The sequence below is a fragment of the Phodopus roborovskii genome, unplaced genomic scaffold (assembly GCF_943737965.1).
Source record: "Phodopus roborovskii unplaced genomic scaffold, PHOROB, whole genome shotgun sequence".
Classification (NCBI taxonomy): domain Eukaryota; kingdom Metazoa; phylum Chordata; class Mammalia; order Rodentia; family Cricetidae; genus Phodopus; species Phodopus roborovskii.
In genome coordinates this window covers 996,279-1,019,348 of record NW_026126442.1, presented here as the reverse complement: position 1 = coordinate 1,019,348, position 23,070 = coordinate 996,279, and the positions used below count along the sequence as shown (strand labels likewise).

The 23,070-nt window shown below is 49.9% G+C and overlaps 1 protein-coding gene across 1 annotated transcript; it reads right to left on the bottom strand.

Annotated features, from left to right (window-relative positions):
• Window positions 1-1,145: 1,145 nt before the first annotated feature.
• On the bottom strand, window positions 1,146-22,681 carry Glipr2 (GLI pathogenesis related 2). Its single transcript, XM_051187690.1, has 5 exons — window positions 22,479-22,681; window positions 12,032-12,140; window positions 11,240-11,343; window positions 9,524-9,601; window positions 1,146-2,583 (listed from the first exon to the last, which is right to left on the bottom strand). The coding sequence occupies exons 1-5, from the start codon at window positions 22,489-22,491 to the stop codon at window positions 2,423-2,425; spliced, it is 465 nt and encodes a 154-aa protein (XP_051043647.1). The 5' UTR covers window positions 22,492-22,681; the 3' UTR covers window positions 1,146-2,422.
• Between the last annotated feature and the right edge of the window lie 389 nt (window positions 22,682-23,070).

The window sequence follows — 23,070 nt, the reverse complement described above, 5'->3', positions numbered from 1 at the left end:
CTGCCTTTGCTGGGACTAAAAGTGTCCACCCGCACGCCTGGTTAATAAAAGTGTTCCTTTCCAGGAACACGCTGGGGCAGAACTGCCAGTTTGAGGCCAGCCTAGTCTACATAGCAAAGGCTAGGCCAGCCAGGATACTCAGTGAGACTGTCAGAAAGAGAAAGAGGAAAATGGGTGTGCCCGTGTCCATCTGTTCTGCCAGCATCACCGCCTGGCCCTTCTCCAGTCCTGGAAAGCAGCTTTTTCCTTAGCCCCAAGCAACTGTGGAAAGACTCCAGCACAGACACTGGCTTCATGCCAGCTTCCTCCACCTGGTCTGTGTATATGTATGTTGGTGTTCTTAGGAGTCACCAGGAATTCAATGGCTGTTTGCTTGGTGTGGCCAGAAAAGGGCCCCGGCCAGATCCCTTCATTCCACTCACCCTTCCTGGTCTGCTCAGAATTTTCCATATTTGGGGATTTCCTGGGGGAGGAGACCCTAATACTCTAATCTTTATAGATTGATACTATCATATTGCAAATCCTTAAGTTAGAGCATTTTCAAAGATACACTGAATTCTAAGTAGGAAGGTCAGGATAGCATCTCAGTATCTACTCTTCTCAAATTTGTCTTCAAAGCACTGTGGGGGTGGGAGGGGGCTGGCCCATAGAGCCTTAGGCTTGTAAGCCACATTTTGCCTCCTGTTTATGACAGGGTCTCATGGGGGGGGGTCTCATGGGTCTCACTAAATTCTCCAGACTGGCCTTGAACTTCTAATCCTCCTCCTTTTGTTTGCAGAGTAGCTAGCTTTTGAGGCTTGTGCCTCCAGGCCAGGCTCATCTGTCTTTACCATTAATAACTGGACTACAAATAGCTTAGGTTCACTGGGGTTCTATTTTAAACTTATACCACCCCATGTTTTCAGTTTCACCAGTAAATTCTCTCCATATGTCTAGGCTCAGATTCCTTGTCCCGGGCCTGCCTAGGGGCTGTCTGCCCTCAGATGGGGCCATCCGTTGATCTGTGAGCAGGTCACATGCTTCCAAAGTGGCTGTTTAGGCAGTGCAGTACCCTGGGGAGCGGGACTGGGGAGGTGAAGCGGTTCAAGATGGATTCAGAGTCCTGAATCATCTCAGTCATAAACTGAAAGCATTAGAGGAAGAAATTACACAAAAAGAAAGGATTTTATTGTCTCGTTAGTCAATATCCCTGGATGAATCAACAGTTTGAGACTGTTCACAGTGTAACAAAGACCCGCCAGCCTCACTCTGTCCTTAAATCAACAAGCCCTTCCTCCAGCCCTTGTGTTGGCAGAAGGAAATGCCATCATTTCAGGGACACTCTACTGGACCTCTGGCTTGGTCCCTCCCAGGGACCTGGTTAAACAGCTATTCGCAGGGAACTATGAATAGTTTGAGGCAAAACACAGAATCAAATTAGCTTTCCTAATCTCCCTGTTTGGGCCTCTTCCCTGGAGCATTTGGGCTAGTCACACATTCCAGGAGGAAGTCACAGCTCAGCTGCAACCACAGCTGCAGGGGGAAGGGGGCAAGGCTGGGTGGTCACTGCCTGCTGGGCCGGGGCAGGGCAGAGGCTGCCGGGCTTCCTCCGGCGCCCCCTAAGGAGCTCACCCTCACCCCTACACCACTGACTTCATAGTCCAAAGCCTTGGCCAAAAGCCCAGGCAATGTGAGGGTCCAGTGAGATGAGAGTGGGAGGCAGGACTGCATTCCAGACCTGCCCGCCCCCAGAAGCCAGATGTAAGGCTGTAAGCATAAAAATAAAATAAAATAAAATGCGTGAGGTGTGAAGGGTGCTAGTGGCCGTGACACTGAAAGGCTAAAACTGTAAGGCGGGTTTTTGTTTTGTTTTGCTTTTTTTAAACTTCTCCATTTGCTCTTTGGCAATCCCATCAGGGAATCCCAGAGGCTGTGGGATGATATCATGTCTTCGAACCGAGAACAAGAAATCTCACTGACTGTGAAATGGGGCTGGTCACGTCTCTCTAACGCAAGCTGCTTTATGTCACATTTAAAGGAAAGTTTAATAGTCTTCAAAAGCTACCAAAAGGAGATTATAACACAGGAAGTACATGTAAAACGACCTCACTTCTCAGCATGGCAAACATATTCGGAATACAGAGTCGGAGGAAGGATATTGGAATTAAAGATACAAAAGAAGTCTGCTTAAAAAAATAAAAGCAAAAAGATGTCAGAATTGACCATACCCAAATCTAAGTAATCGTGGTTAGGTAACCCTCTGGATAAATCCTTTAACCAGAAATGAGCTCATGCGCTGCTGCCTACAGTGTGTGGTGTGCACAAGATGCTCAAGAGTACACACACAAGTTCACACACCCACAGAGACAGGTGCTTGCTGGCTCTTTGCTGTTCTATAGGCACTCCGTATGTGTCTCTCCACCTTCTCATTACATTTGGAGAGTTACTTCTTTGGAGGTGGGACATTTTCTTCGAAGAAGCCCTGGTTGACGACATTCCCTGCAGGAAAGTACCTGGCCACCACAAAGGAGGACCCATCACTTGCGGACGCCTTCCCCACACCCATCTTCTTCGTATTCTTCCATACCATGGCTGTGAAGTGTCCTGTGGGAAACACGGGAGGAGGAACGGTGAGTCAGCTGAACCCTGAAAAGGATGCTTACGGGACCCTCAAAGCCTTGCATGCTCTCATCAGGCTCAGACAATTAGATCTCTGCAGATGCCAATCATGCAGAAGAAACAAAGCACATTGGCTGCACGTCCTGTCAATCAGCCCCACAGACCTCAGCCACGTCAACACTTTCTCAAGGTCTTTCTGAGGTCATGATAAAGCGCGGTAGTCTCAGCACCTGTGATACGGGCATCAACACTCTTGGTGCCCCAAACTGAACTCTTTATGTTTTAGATTTTTAAAATTTATTCTATGTGTATAATGTTTTGCCTGCATACATATGGTTCCCTAGGAGGTCGGAAGAGGGTGGCAGACCCCCTGGAATTTGAGTTATGAATGGTTGTGAACCACCATGTGGTTGCTGGGAACTGAACTCAGGTCTTCTGCAATAGCAATAAATGCTTTTATCTACTGAGCATCTCTCCAGACCTCTAAACTAAATTCCTTAAACATCTCTATTTTCTGATTTTTTTTTTTTAATCTGTGTCTAAGTTGACCTCCCAGGATCTGTCCCTTCTTTTCAAAGCATTCTCCCTCACTGAGTTCCATGACCACGAGTCTCGTAGCATCCCTCCTGTCCCCATCTCGGTCTTGCAGCCTCTTCATCATCAATCCAGGCGCCCTCTCCCTTTCTTTCTACACCGTCCTTTAGGCAATTTCATCTTTCCCTGGCTCCCAGATGGATTTCTCCAGTTTAATTCGACACTGTCTGTTCCAGACACAATCACCACACACTTCCACTTGGATGACTCACAGATGCAATCTCTCTGGGTCTCACTTTCGATTTTGGTCCCTCAGACTTACTCCTCCACTGACCTCCACAGCCTCACTGTGCACTACCCGGGGGATGAGCCTACATTCTTTCCTCTCTTGGATACTCCTCACAACAACCAACCTCTAGTTCCTGAGGAATTTAACTCTAAAATCTAGCTCAGTATATTCTTCCAAAACCTTGGTTTAATTCATAGCTTTCTCTCCTGGAATGATGTAACATCTGGCTGTTCTTGGCTCCACTTGGGTCCTCCCTAATTCATTTGTCACTATGAGAATGGGAAATGTCACTGAGAATGAACGGGAAGATGGGAAGATACTGAATTAGCATTCTGAGACATAAGTCTTATCTATTTAACTTCCTCAAGTCAAAATCTTATATTGCTAGTTGCTCCTACAATGAAAGCTAATACTTAGGCCTGGTGGCCTCCTTCCATCTCCTGAGCACAGCAAGCTGCTTTCTATTGAAACCCCTGTGGGAATGAACCCTTGCTCAAATCATCCTAACTGTGGATCTTTTTTTTTTTTTTTTTTTTTTTTTTTTTTTTTTCAGTACTGAGGATTGTACATACCAGCAAGTATTCTACCCCTGTAGACTCCCAGCCCTTGGGAGCTCTTCTGCTGACTAACAGTTTCTTGTCCCTTAGGCCTCTGACTAAATGTCATTTGTTTAAACAAGCCTTACACAACCATCCCTTCTCTCACCAAACATCTCCCTCTCTACCCTGACCACACCCCATCTTTCCCCTTCTCCATCCCTACCAGCTCCTTTGCCCACTACATGGCAAAGAACAGTTTTTTTTTTTTTTTTGTCTTTCTCATAGAGTTGGAGTTTATTAAAGATATTCTAAATTATGCTTAGACACGAAGGTTAAGTGGAAAGGGGAGGTGCCTAAAAGAAAAAGTCATAGAAAGGAAGACAGACATACCTAAGTATGGGCATGGCTCTCCATGGGAGCCACAGTTCATTGAATATGGCTGGTATTTAAAAAGAGATGGCGAGAAAGGAGACATCATGCTCTTAGAGTTAGGAAAGTGGACAGGCTTAGCAGTGAAAATGCCAGCAACTGCCAATGTCTCCTCTCCTTTTTATTAAGACAGGGTCTCTGTGTCTCAGGGAACCCTCATAGTCACTATGTAGGCAAGAATGGCCTTGAGCTTCTGATCATTCAGCTTTACCTCTCATGTTATATAGCGTGTGTCAGCACACCAGCTGCGGAATCAAACCCATTTACCTCCTGTGTGTTACACAGGCTCTCCTACCACCACATGCAACTTATGCAGCACTGGGGATCGAACCCAGGGCCTCAAGCATTCCAGGAACGCACTCTGCCAACTAAGCTATATTCTTGCCCACTTGCTGCGGGACAATCTTTGTGCACGGTGAATATGTCTTACTCTCATTGGTTAATAAAGAGCTGACTGGCCAGTAGCTGGACAGGATAAGGGAAGGTGTACGAGTCAAACTGAGAATGCTGGGAAGGAGAGGGGCAGACCTGGGTGTGGTGAGCAGATGGAGAGAAGCAATGGACATGCTGTAATAAGAAAAGGTACCAAGCCATGTGGCAAAGTACAGACAAGAAATGTTGTTTAATTTCAGTGTAAGAGTTAGCTAATAACAAGCCTGAGCTGTCGGGCAAGCATTTTATATTTGTCACCAGGCCTGGTGGCATATACATTCAATTCCAACACTCAGGAGGCAGAGGCAGATGCATCTCTGAGTTTGAGGCCAGCCTGCTGGTCTACAGAGTGAGTTCCAGGACAGCCAGAGCTAAACAGAGAAACCCTGTCTTGAGAAACAAAAGCAAAAACAAAACAAAGATTCCATTTGTCTGAAAGTGTAAGTGTGTGGCGGGGGGTGGGGGGCGTGGGGGGGGGAGTCACAAGCATGCCTTGGAACACATGTGAAGGTTGGAGAACAACTTTTGGAGTCAGTTTTCTCCTACCTAAACCCAGGTTGTCATCTTAGTGGCAAATAACTCTGAGCCATCTCACCGGCCCAACATTTTTAAATCTTAAAGCTCCAGCACTTAGGAGGCAGAGCCAGGAAGATCACGAGCCCCAGGTCAACCTGGATGGAGTGTGTGTCAAATCCAAGCTTTCTTAAGCCATTCAAAGAAATCCAAGAAAAACTGCCTAGGAAGGATCCTTTACTCATCTTTAAACCTGTATCAACCTCAGCTCTATAAACGTTGGTCTTGAGCTCTGAACAGCCTTCTGGCCTGGTCACCCTTGGTTATTCCGTTGTGGATCACAACTCCAGGCGCTGGATAGCCTTGCCAGGCATTTCTGCTGCCCTGACTGCCTCTTGGCCAGGGCTCAAGCCCTTTCTCCCACAGGCTTCTCTAAACTGACCACAGGCCTTGGCCATTGACCATCTTTCTCTCTGTTTCCCAGAGAAGGGGGAAACTTCCATCATCCACTGGTTGCTAAGCAATTGGCAGGACAGAAAGTGTGCATCAGTGGCTGGATGCCCGTGGCAGCTGCTTCTCAAGGGAGAACCCTGCACAATCTTCTCTGTGGAGGTTTCCGTTTGCACAGATAATCCTGTTATGGTATTTAGAGATGAATTAAGGGACACAACTTCCTTAGCAACATCAGATACATACTGGTTTCTAACACTAACTTCCAACAACACTTCCTTTTTCTTTTCTTCTTTGTCTCCACCCCTTAAAGGGCTTACATCCTCTTTCTGGCTGAGGACCAAAACTCCTCAGAATATGCCTTTGAAAACCACACTGAACCTATTACAGTATATCCTTGCAAAGAAATAATGTACAGAGATAAGAAAGAACGAGGGAACTCTTTTACTGATCTGAAAGACTTTCTGACAGCTCTAAAGTGGGTGCACACACACAACTCAGGATAACACACAAGAAACCAGAGGTGTCAGATTAGTACTCATTCAGAATAAATAAATCTACTCCAACGGGAAGGAACAAAGTAACTATAAGGAATGTTTTTTCCATGCAGCACACAGCTTTACCATGGAAGGCTGGCTGCGGGAGGGGCTGTCAGATTATAAGGTGTTTCACAGGCCTTTCATCTATATGAACTCAGGTCAAGGAGCCCCAAAACACTGCTGTGAGAAGCTAGGAACTGAGGGACTCAGGCAGGACGGGCCTGACAGTCCTCAAGATTCTGGAAGCCTCAGTTCTATGACACCACACAAAGCCCCATTGGTGTCTAAGGCTCCAGGGCCATCTGTCCCCAGCATTACACAGGGACCCTCTCTTGGTGTGGGGGCCATGGAAGAAGCACCAGGTGAGAAGACGCGAGGAAACCCTTCCTCTCTGTAGGTCTGGTCTTTGCTAAAAAAGCATAGTAAGGCCCTGCTTTGGAGGCTGCTGGAGCTGTGGATATGATCACCTGGTAGGCGTTAAGCAGTGCCAGGAGTAGCTCCAACATCTAGCATGTGTCTGGTTGCTCAAGAACCTCACCATGGGGAAAGCAAGTTATCAAATAGAAGTCTCTGGACACTGTTTTTTTTTTTTTTTTTTTTTTTTTTTTGTTTTGTTTTTTTTTTGAGACAGGATTTCTCTGTGTTGCTTTGGAGCCTGTCCTGGCTGGCCTTGAACTCACAAAGATTCACCTGCCTCTGCCTCCTGAGTGCTGGGAGTAAAGGCCTATGCCACCACTGTCTGTATTAAAGGAGACAAGGCTCTGCCTACACATCCTTAATCACTGCTCCTTTCCCCTCATTCAGTGGCAAGGTCATTGTCATCCGAAGCTCTGGCCCGTTTCCTGTGCCTCAGCCTGGCAACCTTAGGTGTGGGGGGTGGGACTAACTGAATGAAATCTCAGGTCTGCACCTAGAGTTATAAGAGCCCTTCCTGGACAGGGTGAGCAGTAAGCCTCAGGAAACAGTGAGACCATGTCATTTCCTGCTTCTGAAGATCTGCAGGGGATGGGGATGGGCAGGAGTAGGGGTGAGGGGTGGGGAGGGAACCCCCTCTTTCAGTTTCTCTGGTGCTTTGGATCAGATACACACTCCTTCCCACCGTGTCCCGGGCTCAGGAGGGTCTGAGTCATTTCTTAAGAAAGACAAGGGGGAGGGGGCAGAGGGACCTTAGAGGCCATAAACGCTGCCAGACTTTAATAAGGTACATGTTTGCTGCTCAGGGTTGGAGAAATGGCTCATCTTTAGCACTGGTGCAGAAGCTTGCCTGGCAACTGTAGCCCAGTGAGGGTGGGGTGGGGCCTCACTGGCTGGCCGGTCCAATTGCTGAGTTTCAGAGTCAGTGAGAAACCCAACCTTAAAAACAAGGTGGAGATCAACCGAGGAAGACATGAGACATCAGCCTTCACACACACACACACACACACACACACACACACACACACACACACACACACTCACACTCTCACACACACACTCACTCACACTCACACACTCACACACTCACTCACACACTCACTCACACTCACACACACTCACACACTCACTGCTCCCCCTAGAAAAGGCCTATTAGAAAGGTGGTCTCCTCCGCTTCTGCATTACCAACTCTCAGAAGCGCCTGGACGGCCACCATCATGTCCTGGAATAGGGAAAAAAGAACTGACTCAAGTTCACACCACAAACGGCAGAGCTAGGAAGAACCTGAGTTCATTTGACCCACAGCCTAGAACGCAAGAGGAAGGGAAATCCCCCAGTGCCCTGAGGTGTGGAGAATGAGCAGGAAGAGGAGGGATGTGGGAGGTAAGGGCTGGCCTGACTTTCCTGACTGCCTCCAGGGAGCCCCAGCAATGCAACTGGGAGAGCAGCTGAAGCAGAAGAAACAGCAGAGGCAGGATGACCAAGTAGTCAGTCAGACATGCTCAGATGCCAGTTCAAGAAAGAAGCACCCAGCTAAAATCCAGGCTCCGGAGAACACGCTGCAGTGAGGACACGCTGCAGTGAGGAGAACATGCTGCAGTGACAGCATGCTGCAGTGAGAGCATGCTGCAGTGAGAACACGCTGCAGTGAGGAGAACACGCTGCAGTGAGGAGAACATGCTGCAGTGAGGACACGCCACAGTGAGGAGAACATGCTGCAGTGAGGACACGCCACAGTGAGGAGAACATGCTGCAGTGAGGAGAACACGCTGCAGTGAGGAGAACACGCTGCAGTGAGGAGAACATGCTGCAGTGAGGAGAACATGCTGCAGTGAGGAGAACACGCTGCAGTGAGGACACGCTGCAGTGAGAACACGCTGCAGTGAGGAGAACACACCACAGTGAGGAGAACACGCTGCAGTGAGGAGAACATGCTGCAGTGAGGAGAACACGCTGCAGTGAGGAGAACACGCTGCAGTGAGAGCATGCTGCAGTGAGGAGAACATGCTGCAGTGAGGAGAACACGCTGCAGTGAGGAGAACACGCTGCAGTGAGAGCATGCTGCAGTGAGGAGAACACGCTGCAGTGAGGAGGACACGCTGCAGTGAGGAGAACACGCTGCAGTGAGGAGAACACGCTGCAGTGAGGAGGACACGCTGCAGTGAGAGCATGCTGCAGTGAGGAGAACACACCACAGTGAGGAGAACACGCTGCAGTGAGAGCATGCTGCAGTGAGGACACACTGCAGTGAGAGCATGCTGCAGTGAGAGCATGCTGCAGTGAGAACACGCTGCAGTGAGGAGAACACGCTGCAGTGAGGAGAACACGCTGCAGTGAGGAGAACATGCTGCAGTGACAGCATGCTGCAGTGAGGACACGCTGCAATGAGGACACGCTGCAGTGAGAACACGCTGCAGTGAGGAGAACACACCACAGTGAGGAGAACACGCTGCAGTGAGGACACACCACAGTGAGAACATGCTGCAGTGAGGAGAACACGCTGCAGTGAGGAGAACACGCTGCAGTGAGGAGGACACGCTGCAGGAACACACTGAACTTTGAGCTGGCTGGGGGTGTGGTGTGGGGACCAGCACCCTGGGTACCCTCAGATCTAGAAAGGTACAGGTCTGGGATGATGGTGGGGTGGGGTGAGGTGGGCAGGTGCTGGGCAAAGGAAGTTTGGGTTTTTGGACAGTTAAACCAGAGAGGTATGGCTGACACAATGCAGGAGGCAAAGAGTGAACCTTCTGAAGATGCAGTTTAACCCAGGCCCTGCTGCCACTCACCTGTCCCCGAGGTGAAACCAGGCTGCTGGAAGTTGTAGTTCTTGATTTCACTGTACCACCGATCAGCCACTTCCTTTCCTGCACAGAGAAGACTTGTGTGAACTCAGCCATCAAGTCCACACACTCCCTCCATCTTCTCCCACAGACACCAAACCACCCACCCATTCTACACCCAGGTATCTGATGAAGCCCCCAATGAATTAAAGCATCAGGGTTACTCCCTGCAGACTCCTGGGGACTCAGGATGAAGACAGAGCCTTCGTTGGGATGAGCACTGGCTTGGGGTCAAGCAATGGACCCCAGATGAGGTAACCTACATCCTGCCACCAAACTGCTGTGGAATTCTGGACAAAGCCTTTTCTGCTCTGGGCCTCTACAATAAAAAGGTTGAACACTGCATCCTGAGGGCCTTCTAGAGATGGTCTGAATTTCTGGGAGGCTGTCCTCATCCAACTCACAGGAAGAAAGGCAGCTGAGCCAGTAGGCCAAAGGTTGTCACTACTGCTAGAAAGGCCCTCATCTTGATCATTCATTGTCAACAATGGAGAATGCAGAAGCCATTTCCCTGAAATCTGTTGATCTCAGAGCCACAGCTCCAACTCAGGACATAGGATTCAAGATGAGTCACCCTAGGACCTTATTACAATCTAGGGTCTGATTAAAGTAGGTTCTAGGACCTGTGATTCTTTATTTCTCCCAGGTTGCCTACTATTGCTGCTGGTTCATGACGTACATATCAGCTACACCTGGGGACCATTTAAAGCGTGCTGAGGCCCAGGGGTTGGAAGAACTTAAAAGCATTCCAAAGACATCAACCCAAAGCTCTGTGCATGAAGGGGAAAACTAGGGCCAGAGAGAGTAGTGAGTTATCTCAGTGCCCAGGGATCCAACACAAGGCCAGGCTAGAGCAACATCCTTAAGGCCCAGTCAAGACTCCTTCTCCCAGCCAGGAGAGGCCACAGCCTTGACCCAGGGTCTGCGGGCTGCAGAAGAGGCCCAGAGGACCCGCCATCACCTGCCTGCCAGGTGTATAATAGCTCTTGGGGCCAGGGTGGCAGATAGAGAGGGGTGGGGCTGGTGTACTAGGGAAACCAAGCAGCCTTGGGGATCCCCTCGGGAGCTCTGGGAAATATGGGGGGGGGGCAGGGGAGCCATTCCCTCCTGGTGTTTGGAGAAAGCTCCAAAGGTTGTGACATCTCTCACTGTTTCCCTAAAACGGTTATCTGAGCCAGAGACTCAAGAATGTTTGCTCAGTGGGGTGGGGTCATTCTCTCCCAGGCCCTTGAAAATTCTTTTCCTTCCTTCCTTCCTTCCTTCTTTCCTTAAGAGGAAAATTTCCAATTATTTTCTTCTTTCTGATGATAACAGCAATACACCTGCAGTGTAATAATTTAGAAAAAAGCAAGCATGCCCAGTGTCCACAGAACCAGGCTGAAACTGAACCTATGCTGCAGTCTCCAGCACCCACACTGCTGGACTTCTGCTCCCGAGCTGTCTAGTCTGACTCATCTGTTCCAGGCTCCCAGCTTCCTGGCTCTGGGCCAGCTACTGAGGTCAGCCCAAGAACAGATGCCGAGAATTCAGGGGGTTCCTCTCCCTTCCTGGGCCTGTGGCCACACCATCACTGAGCCACGAAGGGCATGATGTTAAAAGGAGTCTGCAGACCTCATCCTAGGTCCAGCTGGGCAGAGAGGAGAGAAGCCAAGAGTGTCCTACCTGTCTGGTCGTAGGATGCCCATGCAAGGTTCTCCCCACACTGGCCACGACTGGACTCTGGGCTGTGCTTGAGGATCCTTGTACTGGCCAGGGCCTGTGAATACCTGCATAACATGTCTCCTCAGAGCAGGCTCAACCTAGGGACTCTCCACCCTGACCCAGTGTCTGAGCTTTGATTTAGTATGGTTGAGCTGCCTTCCCTGTCTGGGCTCACCAGATGGACAGCAGGGAAACATCGTTCTGTGCCTAGGCCTCCCAACAATCTCATTTTCAGAAAATCTCACTGAATGAAGCTCAGGAGCAAAGGGAACCTGCCTGGGCTGGCAGCAGAGTGGTCCTTAAGCCTGGCTGTATCTGAACCCCAACCAGATCCCTTCATCCACCCAGGACCCCTCTGTGAGGATTCAGGCATTACGCTGGCCTGCCCCTGTCACCTGGCAGAATGCACTCAGGCAGTACCTTGGTCAGCCCAGGGTTCCATGACTACTAGTCTGCACGCAGGTGCTAAGGACCCTTTAAAAGAAAGACCCCTGCCCACTTATACTCTCTTTTCCCTCTCTTTCCCGCTGTTCCCCCGGGGGCAGACAGGGCTTTTCCTGTCTCCCTCTTCTCTTCTGTCCTCTCTTTGTCTCTGTGTCTCTTCACCTCTTTCCCCCTTCCTTCTCCCTCCCTCCCCCCAATAAAACTTCTCACTGTCTGCCAGGCATGTTTGTCCTCCTCCTCGCCTGCCACCCTCCATGCTACAGAAGCAGCTCCACAAGGGCTAGCGCCGGATGGGTGCTAAGGACTCACTGCTGGGCTTCTTGGTTGAGCTTCTTGCAAAGCTTGAGTGGGGGGACTCCGTGCTGAGCCCGGTACTCGTTGTGGGCCTTCAGGACCTCGTTATTAAACTGTTTGGAAGCTAGACAGAAGAATGGAGAACAGCTCAGTACAGAGGGAAGACCCACCAAACGAATATTGGCATGCTTCAGGACACGCAGAGACGCTGGCCTCTCTCCATCCTGGCTGCTCAGCCCTGTTCCACACCAATATTCATCTGTCTCCATCACCACGATCACCACCCCCCTCCCCATGCCTCTGCAGATCAGAGCTCTGGTAGGTTATGTAGGGTCTTCTGGGCCATGTTGGGGATTTGAATCTTTATCTGAGGCAATGGGAGACTATTAAGCAGAAGTGGAGAAGTAGAGTGATTCTGAAAGATGCTATTGGCTGCTGAGTGGTGCTGAGGATGGTCTAGAGTTGGTCAGACATCTTTAAAGGTGACTGAACACCTCAGACCAGACCAATGGAGTCTGGGAAGGGCTGGAGCTGGGAGCTCAGGGAAGAATAGCTTAGCTAGGGTGGATAGTACCATATTGAACCAATGAAACATAGGAGGAAGGGAAGGAAGAAGGGAAGGGAGGGAGGGAGGGAAGAAGGGGGAGACATACACACATGGAGAGAGGGGGGGAGAGAGAATCAAATAAAGCCAGATAGAGAGGGCCAAATAAAGCATCATTGAGGTATGGAGTAAGAGGAGAGTTTTGACGATGACTCCTTGGTGATGAGAAAGGGGGGGGGTGTGGTCATCTGGGTGAGGCTGTGTCGAGGAAAGGGCCTGTACCCAACTGAATGATGAATTCAGCAAAGACAAGACCAGAGGGGCTGGGGTTAGGGAAACTGGGTATGAAGAGCAGGAAGATCAAGAGTGGACAAAACCCACACTGCTTCAGATCTGAAACAACCCCATCATTCCAGCACCTTTCTCTAGTCAGTGCTTATCCCAAACCATCCATCAGTCCTTCCGACCAACCACCACACACCAAACATCATCTGCTTTCCATCTGTATCCAGCATCATGCGTCCATCCATTTCTCTATTCCCAGCACATACCCACCCACCGATTCATCATTTGTTGAGCGTCCACATCCACCCACCCGATTCGTTCCTACTCTACCTGTCTGCTCCCTGAGCCCTGTCCCACACGACGCCGAATCCTGGCCTCAAAAGCTCACACAGAGAGGGGGATGGTCTTGTAGGCAGAGAACAGTAATGGTGCAAGGGGAGCCTGGAGCAAGGGGCCAGGGTAAGATCATACACCTTAGGAATCCAGGAGTCCACCCCTCTGTGTAGACATGGAGTGCTGGGAGGGCTGGGAGTGAGCATAGACCCAGCTGCCAGCTGCCTGTGCTGTGGTGGTTGGAAGGGTGTAACCACAGCCATGAAGGAAGTGCTCAGGGCTAACTACAGGCAGGAGGGAGGAAGAAATGCAACTCATGGTTGGTGACCGCGATGTCCTAGGACTTTCTGACAAATTACCGAGGAAGCAGACTGCCCTTGGGGGCTGTAGAACCAGCACAGCATAGGAGATCAAGTCCCAGGGACACATGGTGAGGCAGGGCTGGAAGGTTTGGGAGTAACAGATGGGAGTTGTGAACAGAGGTAAAAGTGGTAATCATGACTCTTGAGGCGGAGGGTGGAGCCACAACCAGAAATGCTCAAGTCCTGGCAGCCAGAGATGGTCCACACCCTTGTGACAGACTTCAGGTCTCCTGAGGTGGGAGGAAACAGGTGGTGTTGAAGGGTAGCATTTTCGAGGTAGAAGACCCTGCAGCAACTTCACAGCTGTGTGACCCCACCTGACAGTAGAAGGGCACATCACAAAAGGAACCTCTCAAGGTGGCACTGGGGTTTGGCATGCTGATGTGCAACTGGGGACATCAAATCATAGTCTTCCAAAAGACCATGGAGGGGGCCAGGGGATAACGGAACAAGAGCAACTCTTGGACTCAAGTCATAAGTCTGGTCTTTTTTTAGTGAGCTAAAGAGCCAGCAGGATAGTGTGGTAAGCAGAACCATAGGCTCCTGGGCCATGGGAGCTGCACCCTGCCTTGCACACCCTGGGTTCTTTATCCTGGAGATCAGACTGAAAGAATGGAGAGGGGAGTGCTCTGGGGAATTCTGGAATCCGATTTGGCAAAGCTGGAGCTGGCAGGTACAAAGGGCAGGATGACAGATTTCAGCCAGGAACAAGAAGGTCCTTTCTCCCAGGCAAAATGTTCCTAAGCTTCAAGGGAACAAGCCTGACTCTGGGAACCTTGACAATTGAGGGTCCACCCTGTTCTCAGTACTCCAAGATAAGTAACAGTGGAAAGCAGAGAAAGGTGACCATGTGGCCACACAGAGAAGAGGAAAAAAGATTCAGTGACCCCTGTGTCCACCTTGGGAGCCCTGACACAAGGTCTGGGTTTAAATGGTATGCAAGTTGTGAACAAGGAAGTTGTTCGCTTGAGGTTGCCCTCCCCACCCAGGCAAGCCCTCTTTCAAGCATCAGTGGAAGCCAAGTCCCTCCCCATGGCTGGCACTGGGGTAGCCCCCTTTTCTTTCCTCTAGCATGAGAGCATTACAATTCCTTGAGTCCATGGTCCCAATAATTTGATATCTGGAGTCAGCATCTCTCTTAAGAAATACATGCTTCTGCCAGGAGATTCGACGGGGCTTCCCCTGCAGAAGGCAGCAGGCTGTCTACCACTAGGGCCATGCTAGTTAGTTTCCATTCCTTGTAGGATCCCATCAGGTGTGGGTGACAGAGATGAGGACCTGATCTATGACTTCCAGGAGTTTCCCGCCCTTCAGTAAATAGACAGGGTAATAAAACAAGGGCTTGTACGAGCTACATGGTCACAGTAAGGAAGGTCCCCATCTGTGTGATAGGCATAGCTAGAGCGATCCTAAACATCTAGTGCCCACGTCTCAGACAGGCCAGGGAAGGTCTGGTGAGACACCATGAGAGACACTTGAGACTCAGTGACATGTACAGTGCCACAAGAGCTCCCTGGAAAAGGTGTTCCAGGTTCAGGGAGCAGGAGGAGGCCAAGGGTGCAGAAGGGGCCAGGCTATTACTGGACTGGGAGAAAGGGAGCCAATTTAAAGTAGTTTGAGTGTTGGGGTCAGTCTGCACTGGACCCCATTGTGCTGTAGGCCCCACAGGCTCCTGCAGAGGCATATATGGCTTCTAAAAACTAGGCCACTGACTCCCAGGATGGGGGCAGTTCCAGGAACAAAAGTGAAAGTTCCTGAACCAACACAAGATCAGTGCCAGAAGCTGACGCTGGGCACAGGCTCTGGCGGGGCCAGGCTCGGTCAGCCAGCGCCTCTGAAAGGGGTGGGCCATCAGGTCTCAACAGAGGGCTCTCTTGCTTCCCTTAGCTGGGAAGCCGGGGGGCCCTCCAGCCACTTGGGGCTGTCTTGGGGGTCCCTCCCACTCTGAGCAGGACAAGAGCCGAAGGATGCAAGTTATCAATGGTGACCACACCCAGTCGGAGGCACACCCTACTTCTATAGCAAAACCCAAGAACACAGATAAAGTCAAAGTAAAACCAGCCACCCACAGTCAGGCAGGGTGGCCCCTCAGCTGTTCCACGATGGGGGAAGGGGCAAGATCTACACTTCATTTTGCTGAGGAGCCAGAATGAGGGACTGGCAGACCCATCTGCCCTGGGCTCATGCTTTCTCTTGCTTGTCTCCCACTGGACCATGGATGCAAACACCTCTTGGGGCATCCTTACTCTACCCATCTTCATGACTAGATTAGGGGGAAAAAAAAGAGAAAGAAAATAGGAAAGGTGCGCTCCAGGAGAAGCAACCTGCCCAAAGTTTGCTTGCTGGTCCAAGAGTACCATCACCATCACTGGGGTGAGGGGGTGGGGTGGGGGTGGGGATCCAGACTTAAAGCAAGGCCCTGTTCTACGTAACCCATTGGCCACCAAATAGAACAGTAGAGATGTCTAGGTGACACTCAGGCTTGGGGGCGGGGAGGAGAGCTAAAGTGAGCAATAGGGGGAAGGAGGCCACATGGGCAGCTGCCTCTGATCTCTTACAGGAGAGAAGAGGAAGGAATGGAGAAACAACTACATTTCTCAAGAGCCTCCTCAGAGCTGGGGCTGCAGGAGACTGCAGAGGCTGCCTAGAGCAGAGGGGACAGCTGGGTAGCAGTCTGTGCGATCGCAAGGCTGAGCATTCTAGGCGGGGCTATACCACATCCTTTATGATCTCTTAGGGGACTGAGAGTAAGGAATGCTGAGATCTGTCCTTAGCCCCCACACCGCTGCTTCTGCAGGCAGGCTCTTCCTCAGCAACCCCCTCCCTGAGGCCTCATCTTCCTGTACCACTGCCCTCTCCAGACCCCCAATAAAAGATGCGAACAAGCCCCTCCATCCTCTTGACAAGAGGTTGGAAAGCAAATTGCTCTAGCCTTTGGGACAAAACTGGTTTCATATCTTTAGGAAAAGTAGGAAGCAGATAATTGGAGGGAAAATAATTTTTTTTTTTTCAAGATAGGATTTCTCTGTGTAGCCCTGGCTGTTGTAGAATTCACCCTGTAGATCACAATGGCCTTGAACTCACAGAGATTTGCCTGCTTCTGCCTCCCAAGTGCTGACGCTAAAGGTGTGAGCCACCACCACCCCCACCACCAAGTGAGTGAATGAACAAATGAATCAGGTATTCACACCAAGTTCAGAGCTAGCACTAGGACTAGACCTCTGCTTCAGATGGAGAAATCAGCATCTGGGACAGTAAACGAATGGGCTCAGGTTACCCAGACCCAGTGGGCCCTGGTTAAAGCCAGACCTCCCCCTTTCCCAATGGCAAGAATAGGTTACCCTGGGTTGTTTAGTTGCCTGTGGGCAAGGAATCCGTTTCTTGGAGCAGGCCTATTTGAAAGGTGCATGGTACACCATGGTCCCTGGATGACTGGAGCTGCCAGGTGGGAGAGTGCTCGCTCAGGCTGCTCAAGTGCTCGCCCTGGCCAACACAAAGATCTGCCTAGAGACAACTTTCTGTTCCCTGGGCCCCAGGCTCCCCTCTGAGTACAGAAGATGACAGCTGCAGGCTTCGAGATATCCCCAAAGCAGGAAACCCCCTCAAACCAGAATGGCAAAATATGAACAGATGAACTGGCCCACGTGGCCTCTCCCTGCGGTGGCCCCAGGACTCACCCAGCAGAAAATTCCTGGCCTTCTGCTCTGATATCCTCTGCTGTTAGATCCAGTTTCTGAGACACTAAGATTCTTAGAGACAACTGGAGTATGTGTGTGGGTTCCCACCAGCCAGAGTCCATGTGGTCAGTGTGCTATGGAAGCATACAGTTTAGAAGGCAAAGAGCTAGCTTATGTGCGTGCGCGCACACACACACACACACACACACACACACACACACACACACATTCACACATCATTCAGACTTAAATTCTAATCCTAATTTGTTTGGTCCAGACATTATAAGGAGAAGACAGTAATGGCCTTGCATACAACAGGAGGCTAAATGACTGGTGATCACAATTATTCAAAGCAAAGCCTAGTGCTGTGTTAGGTCCCAGCTCACCTGTTACACAGAAGCCCAGTAGGGAGACCAGGGCTGTGGGCAGGATTGAGAGCTTCCAACACTGGCTCAAGCCCTCTAGGTTTGAGCCTTGGCAGTTGTATGATGGCTTCATGGGATTTCCCAACACCCACCATGAAGCTCTAAGGGTATATCTGAGATCTGTTCCATGAGGCCTAACTGAGGCCCAGACGAGGTGGGGACTGATTCCTTAGATGGTCTTCTGGGAGCCACACAGAGCTCCTATGTGAATGGGTATGGCTGAGGGGCACCTCCCTGAAGCCCCCATTGGTGGCGTGGATCTACAGGGCTGGGTTTGTGCAGAAGGTTCACAGGGTCTAAGTCATCCAGAAAAGTTACTTGCTCTCTGGGTCACTTAGAAGAGCCCGACATGTGTGCCTATGAAGGACGTAGGCCTGGACTAGAGAACTAACAAGTGAATGGGGGTCATACCTGGCGCGACCAGCGGGAACCTGCTTTCTGCCACCAGCTCCCTCTTTTCTTCTCCTCTGAAGCCTATGTCAGAGACACTTCTCAGGCAGACACCCTCTGACCTTCCCTTTTATTCCTTGCAAGTTGTTACCAAGTTTGCCTCAGATTGCCATTGGCAAGTCTGACCTTCCTCCTCTGTCTTAATTATAAACCCATTTCTATTAATCTAAGTATTTCCACGTGGTCTCATCTTACGGAGAGAGGGGGCGGGTGGTTCTGCTCTCTCCAGGCTCTCCATGTTGACTCCTCCCTACTCCTTCCTCTCTCCTCCTTGTCTCCTAGTCCCGCCTATCTTCCTTTCCTATTGGCCAACAGTGCTTTATTCATTAACCAGTATGAGAAACATATTTACAGAATGACACCTCCTATCATCTCCTCTTTTCTGTCTAAATAAAAAGAAGGGTTTTAACCTCAACAAAGCAAAATATATAACACAATACTTATCAAGTAAGAATCACAGTTAACAATATTTAGTCCATTAACATTTAGCAAGATTTGAAGAAAATATTTCATCATCTATCCTATCTTTGTGTGTCTAAAGTCTATGTAACTTATCTTTAATTCTAACTAAGGAAAACTATAACCATGACTATTTATCTTCAACTCCCTCAAAGACCATAGAAGGATAATATATAAACTCTAGAAATGACAGAGACATCTTGCCTTGTCAGTCACCTGAAGTTCTTCTGTAATGTTCTATCTTCAGCCCATAGGCCATAGTGTGTCTAGCAGACTCCTCAGCAAAGCAGGAAACTTTAAACTGTCCATCTTGAATGAGCAGTCACTTTTCTGTGGGTCCTGCAGCATAAAGTCAAACAGTCCAGACAAGAGCAGTATCTTGTCCAAATGGCTAGTCTTGCTATATTGGAAGTAAACTTCATAATGCGTTTCTTCAATGTCCATCTTCCTTTCTGACGCAGGTGGTGTTGCCAGAAGCATTTATGTCTCACTGTCAAGAAAAACCCTAAACCATTTTAAATGCCATATTCTGTAGGTCTTTGAAAGGTTTGAAGAATGCCTATCTATCTCAAATACATCTCTATGTATCTTGAAAAACCTAACTAACTTAACTCCAAGCTTTGACTATCATAGGTAATTATTTATTTTTCAGGTCTATGTATAGAGGTTAGGAAACAACTTGTGAAAGTTGACAAAGGCTGACAGAGGTCAAATTCAAGTCTTCAAGCTTGGCAGCAAGCACCTTTACCCAGTGACCCATTCTGTTGGCCCTAGAATGCTTGATTTTAAAAATTGCTGTTGTTAGTCATTTGAAGAGCCAGGGATGTAGTTCAGTGGCAGAGTGCTTGCTTGATTGGCACATGCAAGGCCCTGGGTTCAATCCTCCCACCCCCCAAAAAAACAAAAACAAACAAACAAAAAAACCCCAAATCATTGGATGACTTTTGTCTTGAGTTAGGACAGAAATTCCAGTGATGAACGAGGCATGATAACACACGTCTTTAGTTCCAGTACTCGGGAGGCTGAGGTGGGTGGAACCCTAAAGAACTGTTTTAAAATAAAGTTCTTAGAGCAGGGGGAATGGCATTTTGGTAAAATAATTGTCATGCAAGCATGACGATCTAGGTTTGAATTCTCAGCATCCCTGCTTAAAAACAACAAAACAGGCCTGGTGGTGGTGCATAGCTTTAATCCCAGCACTAGGGAGGCAGAGGCAGGAGGATGTAAGGTGAATGTTTCTGGCTCGGCAGGTCCTGTGGTCCTTGAGCCCCAAAAAAACACACAGATGCTATATTAACTATGAAATGTTAGCCAATAACTAGGGCTTCTTATTGGCTAGCTCTGTCTGAATTAACTCATTTCTATCAATCTATGTGTTGCCACAAGACCGTGGCTTACCGGTAATGCCCAGCATGGTGTTACCCCTCTGGCAGCATTGCGACTCTCTCCTGCCTACCTTTCCTCTACCATTGGCCTAACAGTGTTTTATTCATCAACCAACAAAAGAAACATATACAGGACAAGCCCATCAGGAGGATCTCTATGACTTCAAGGTCAGCCTGGACTATAGAGCAAGTTCCAGGACAGGCTCCAAAGCAATACAGAGAAACCCTGTCTCGAAAGAAAAAAAACAAAACAAAGAGGAGAGCAATTGAAGATGATGCCCAATGCCCACTGTCTACCTCTGGCCTTCACACACGCATGCATATACACACACCATACACATGTACACACATTCACACACAGAACACACACACATAATAAAATAAATTTCTGTATGATTTATTTACCAGTAAATATTTGATTTGTATACTTGTTTTATATGCCTACATACCTGGAGTTGTATAACAATGTGTTGGGTAACAGACAGTTTTGGAAGCCGCCCGAGGAGCTTCACCATTGTTTTCTGTAGGGAGGCTGCTCTCCACTCTCTGCCTCTAGCTCTCCCTCTGATCTTCCCCTCGGCTGCAGCACTGGGCCTGCCGTGTTCAGTGGCACCCACATCCCATAAGAAGACTCAGAGCCTCCCAAGACCCTCTAAAATCCATCCCTTTCTTCAGACTCCTTCGGTGGCCCCTGGAAGATGAGGGCTGTCCTCTGTGCCTTCCCCACCTTCCCCCACGTGCAGATCATTTCCCACCACTTACTGAGTCCCCCCCCCACCTTCTATTATTCATTTCACAACTCAAATGGTCATTCCTGAAGATTGGGCTGTCCCTCCAGGACACACGGGGTCCACAGCTTGGAGGAGAGGACACACGGCTGGAGGGAGACGATAACACAGGTGCAGCTCTAGGAAATGGTATTTTAGGGCAGGGGCTGGAAACAGTCAATTAAAGTGAATCTTTAGGGCTAGGCTGCAGGTGGGGCAGGTGGTTTGCTTCTAATCTTAGCACCACAGAAGCACAGAGGATCTCTGAGTTTCCGGCTAGATGGAAGTACATGGTGAGACCCTATCTTAAAGCAATAATAGTAACAATAAGTATTAGCAAAATGAAATGTAGCTTTAGAGAATCCCTTGAACACCCCTTAAGTCTAGAGAGGAAGGAGTTCATCTTTCAAGTAGAAATGTCAAAAGGCCTTGCCATGTCTGCCATCATCCGTCCTGTCACCACCTTTCATCTCATTCTTTTAATTATGTGACATCTAATTTTCCACTGCATTGAATCTTAGTACAGATGGGTAAACTGAGGTACGGAGGAAGACAAAACCTTACTTCATATCATACAGCAAATGATTAGTAGGACCAGCATGGCGAGCCTGGCCTGTCACTAAAGCTGGAGGGAACACAGGTTAGGACCAGGCAGGAGAGGCCCATTTCCTGTGCATCTCTTGAGTCTAGGCCCTAGAGGGCAGATCCAAGAAGGGACCCAGCCTTCCTCATCTGAGGCTGACAGCCCACTGACTTCATTGTTCCTTTAGGGCAGTGGTTCTCAACCTTCCTAATGCTGTGACCCTTTAATACAGTTCCTCATGCTGTGGTGACCCCCTCCATCATAAAATTATTTTCGCTGTATTTCGCAACTGTAATTTCACTACTCTTATGAGTCACAATGTAAATATCTGTGTTTTCCAATGGTCTTAGGCAACCCCTGTAGAAGGGCTGTTCCATCCCAGAAGGTCGAGATTCACAGGTTGAGAACCACTGGGTTAGAGCCTCTCATGGGGCAGAAATGATGTCCCAATAAATAGAAAGCCTTGCTGCCCAGGAGGGAGAAGTCAGGGTGAAGTGGAGTTATTGCCTAACACAGGGACTGGTGCCAGGGACCAGAGGGCCTTACAATGGGGTGAAAGTTGGCACGCAGGAAGTGACAGGAGAGCTGGTTTTCAGACATTTCAACCTTACAGCCACAGTGGTGAGGATGGGCCACAGCAGGGCAGAGACCACAGAGGGAGCTGGTCTGCACACCACCCAACCTGGCACAGAGAATACTCAGGAGATGCACCCCAGGAGAATGAAACGGGTTCTCAGAACCGCCGTTAGTGGGGTGGGAGCGGACAGCCAGGGATGCTGTCACAGTTTGGTGACTTTTTCCAACTGTAACTTTGTCCTCGTCTGGAAACAAAGCAAAGCCACGCCTCAGAGACTCAGAGAGCTCCCCATCAGCGCTTGGAAACTCTCCCTGACGCAATTCCTGGCTCAAAGCCAGAGGGACCCTCCATCGCTATCCCCCTTCTTTCTCTCTCTCCCTCCTGGTGGTCTTTCTGCTACCTCCTCTCCAAGGTTGAACCAAAAACAGCCCCAGCTGCTCCTCTGGGCGCTTTACTCCGCGCACAATCTCCATCCCCACCCAGGGGTCACGCATTGCAGCTAGTACTCCAGAGACCTCCGAGGGGTTCCCAGAGGACTAGGGCCCAGGCGGCGCAGAGTAACGGCGAGGGTCCCAGAGCCATCCCCACACCCGGCGGGCCGTTCGGGCGGCTCACCTGACTTGCCCATGGCCGGCTATGTGTGCGATCCTCTGCTCAGCGGCGGCTGCCTTGCGCTGAGCTGGGTGGCGGGTCCCAGCAGCTGGCTGGGGCCGGGAGGGGCAGGGGCAGCCACTCCCCCGGCACCACCCGGCCCCTCCTTATAAGGCAACGACAGCTGCAGGCGGAGGCGCGGGGGTTCACCCCTATAATTCACATGGCCGGGTGGGATTCCGCTGCTGGTTAGGGCGGTCCAGATGTGTACGCGGATGCCAGTTCAAAGCGTGCCTCTCTCCCCAAGCTGAAAGCACTCGCGAGACCTAGGGGTGCCCTCGCCTTCCCCATGACTCCTGCACGACAGAGGCTTTACGAAGACTGCTGTGCTCACTGTGGCTCGGCGAGGTACGGTTCCCGCCAGTGCCACCAGGGGTCGGTACCCTCCCAGTCTCGGTCTTGAGCGACAGATACACACACCAATGGCCCCAGTTGCTGCTTTCCCTCCTCAATGACCTGTACCCCAACCGCATCTTTCAAGGACCCTACCGCTGTGCGACCCCAGGTTGTAATTGAGCTCCAGCCGCCCCAGGGAGGTGCCCACAGCCCGACTGGG

Bases quoted from the DNA above. Each gene is read 5' to 3' on its own strand.
- Glipr2 (XM_051187690.1), bottom strand. The intron at 11,344-12,031 runs GTGAGTCCTTAG...CATGTTATGCAG, and splicing joins CTCAACCAAGAAGCCCAGCA to GTATTCACAGGCCCTGGCCA. The intron at 2,584-9,523 runs GTGAGTGGCAGC...TGTTTCCCACAG, and splicing joins TGGTTTCACCTCGGGGACAG to GACACTTCACAGCCATGGTA.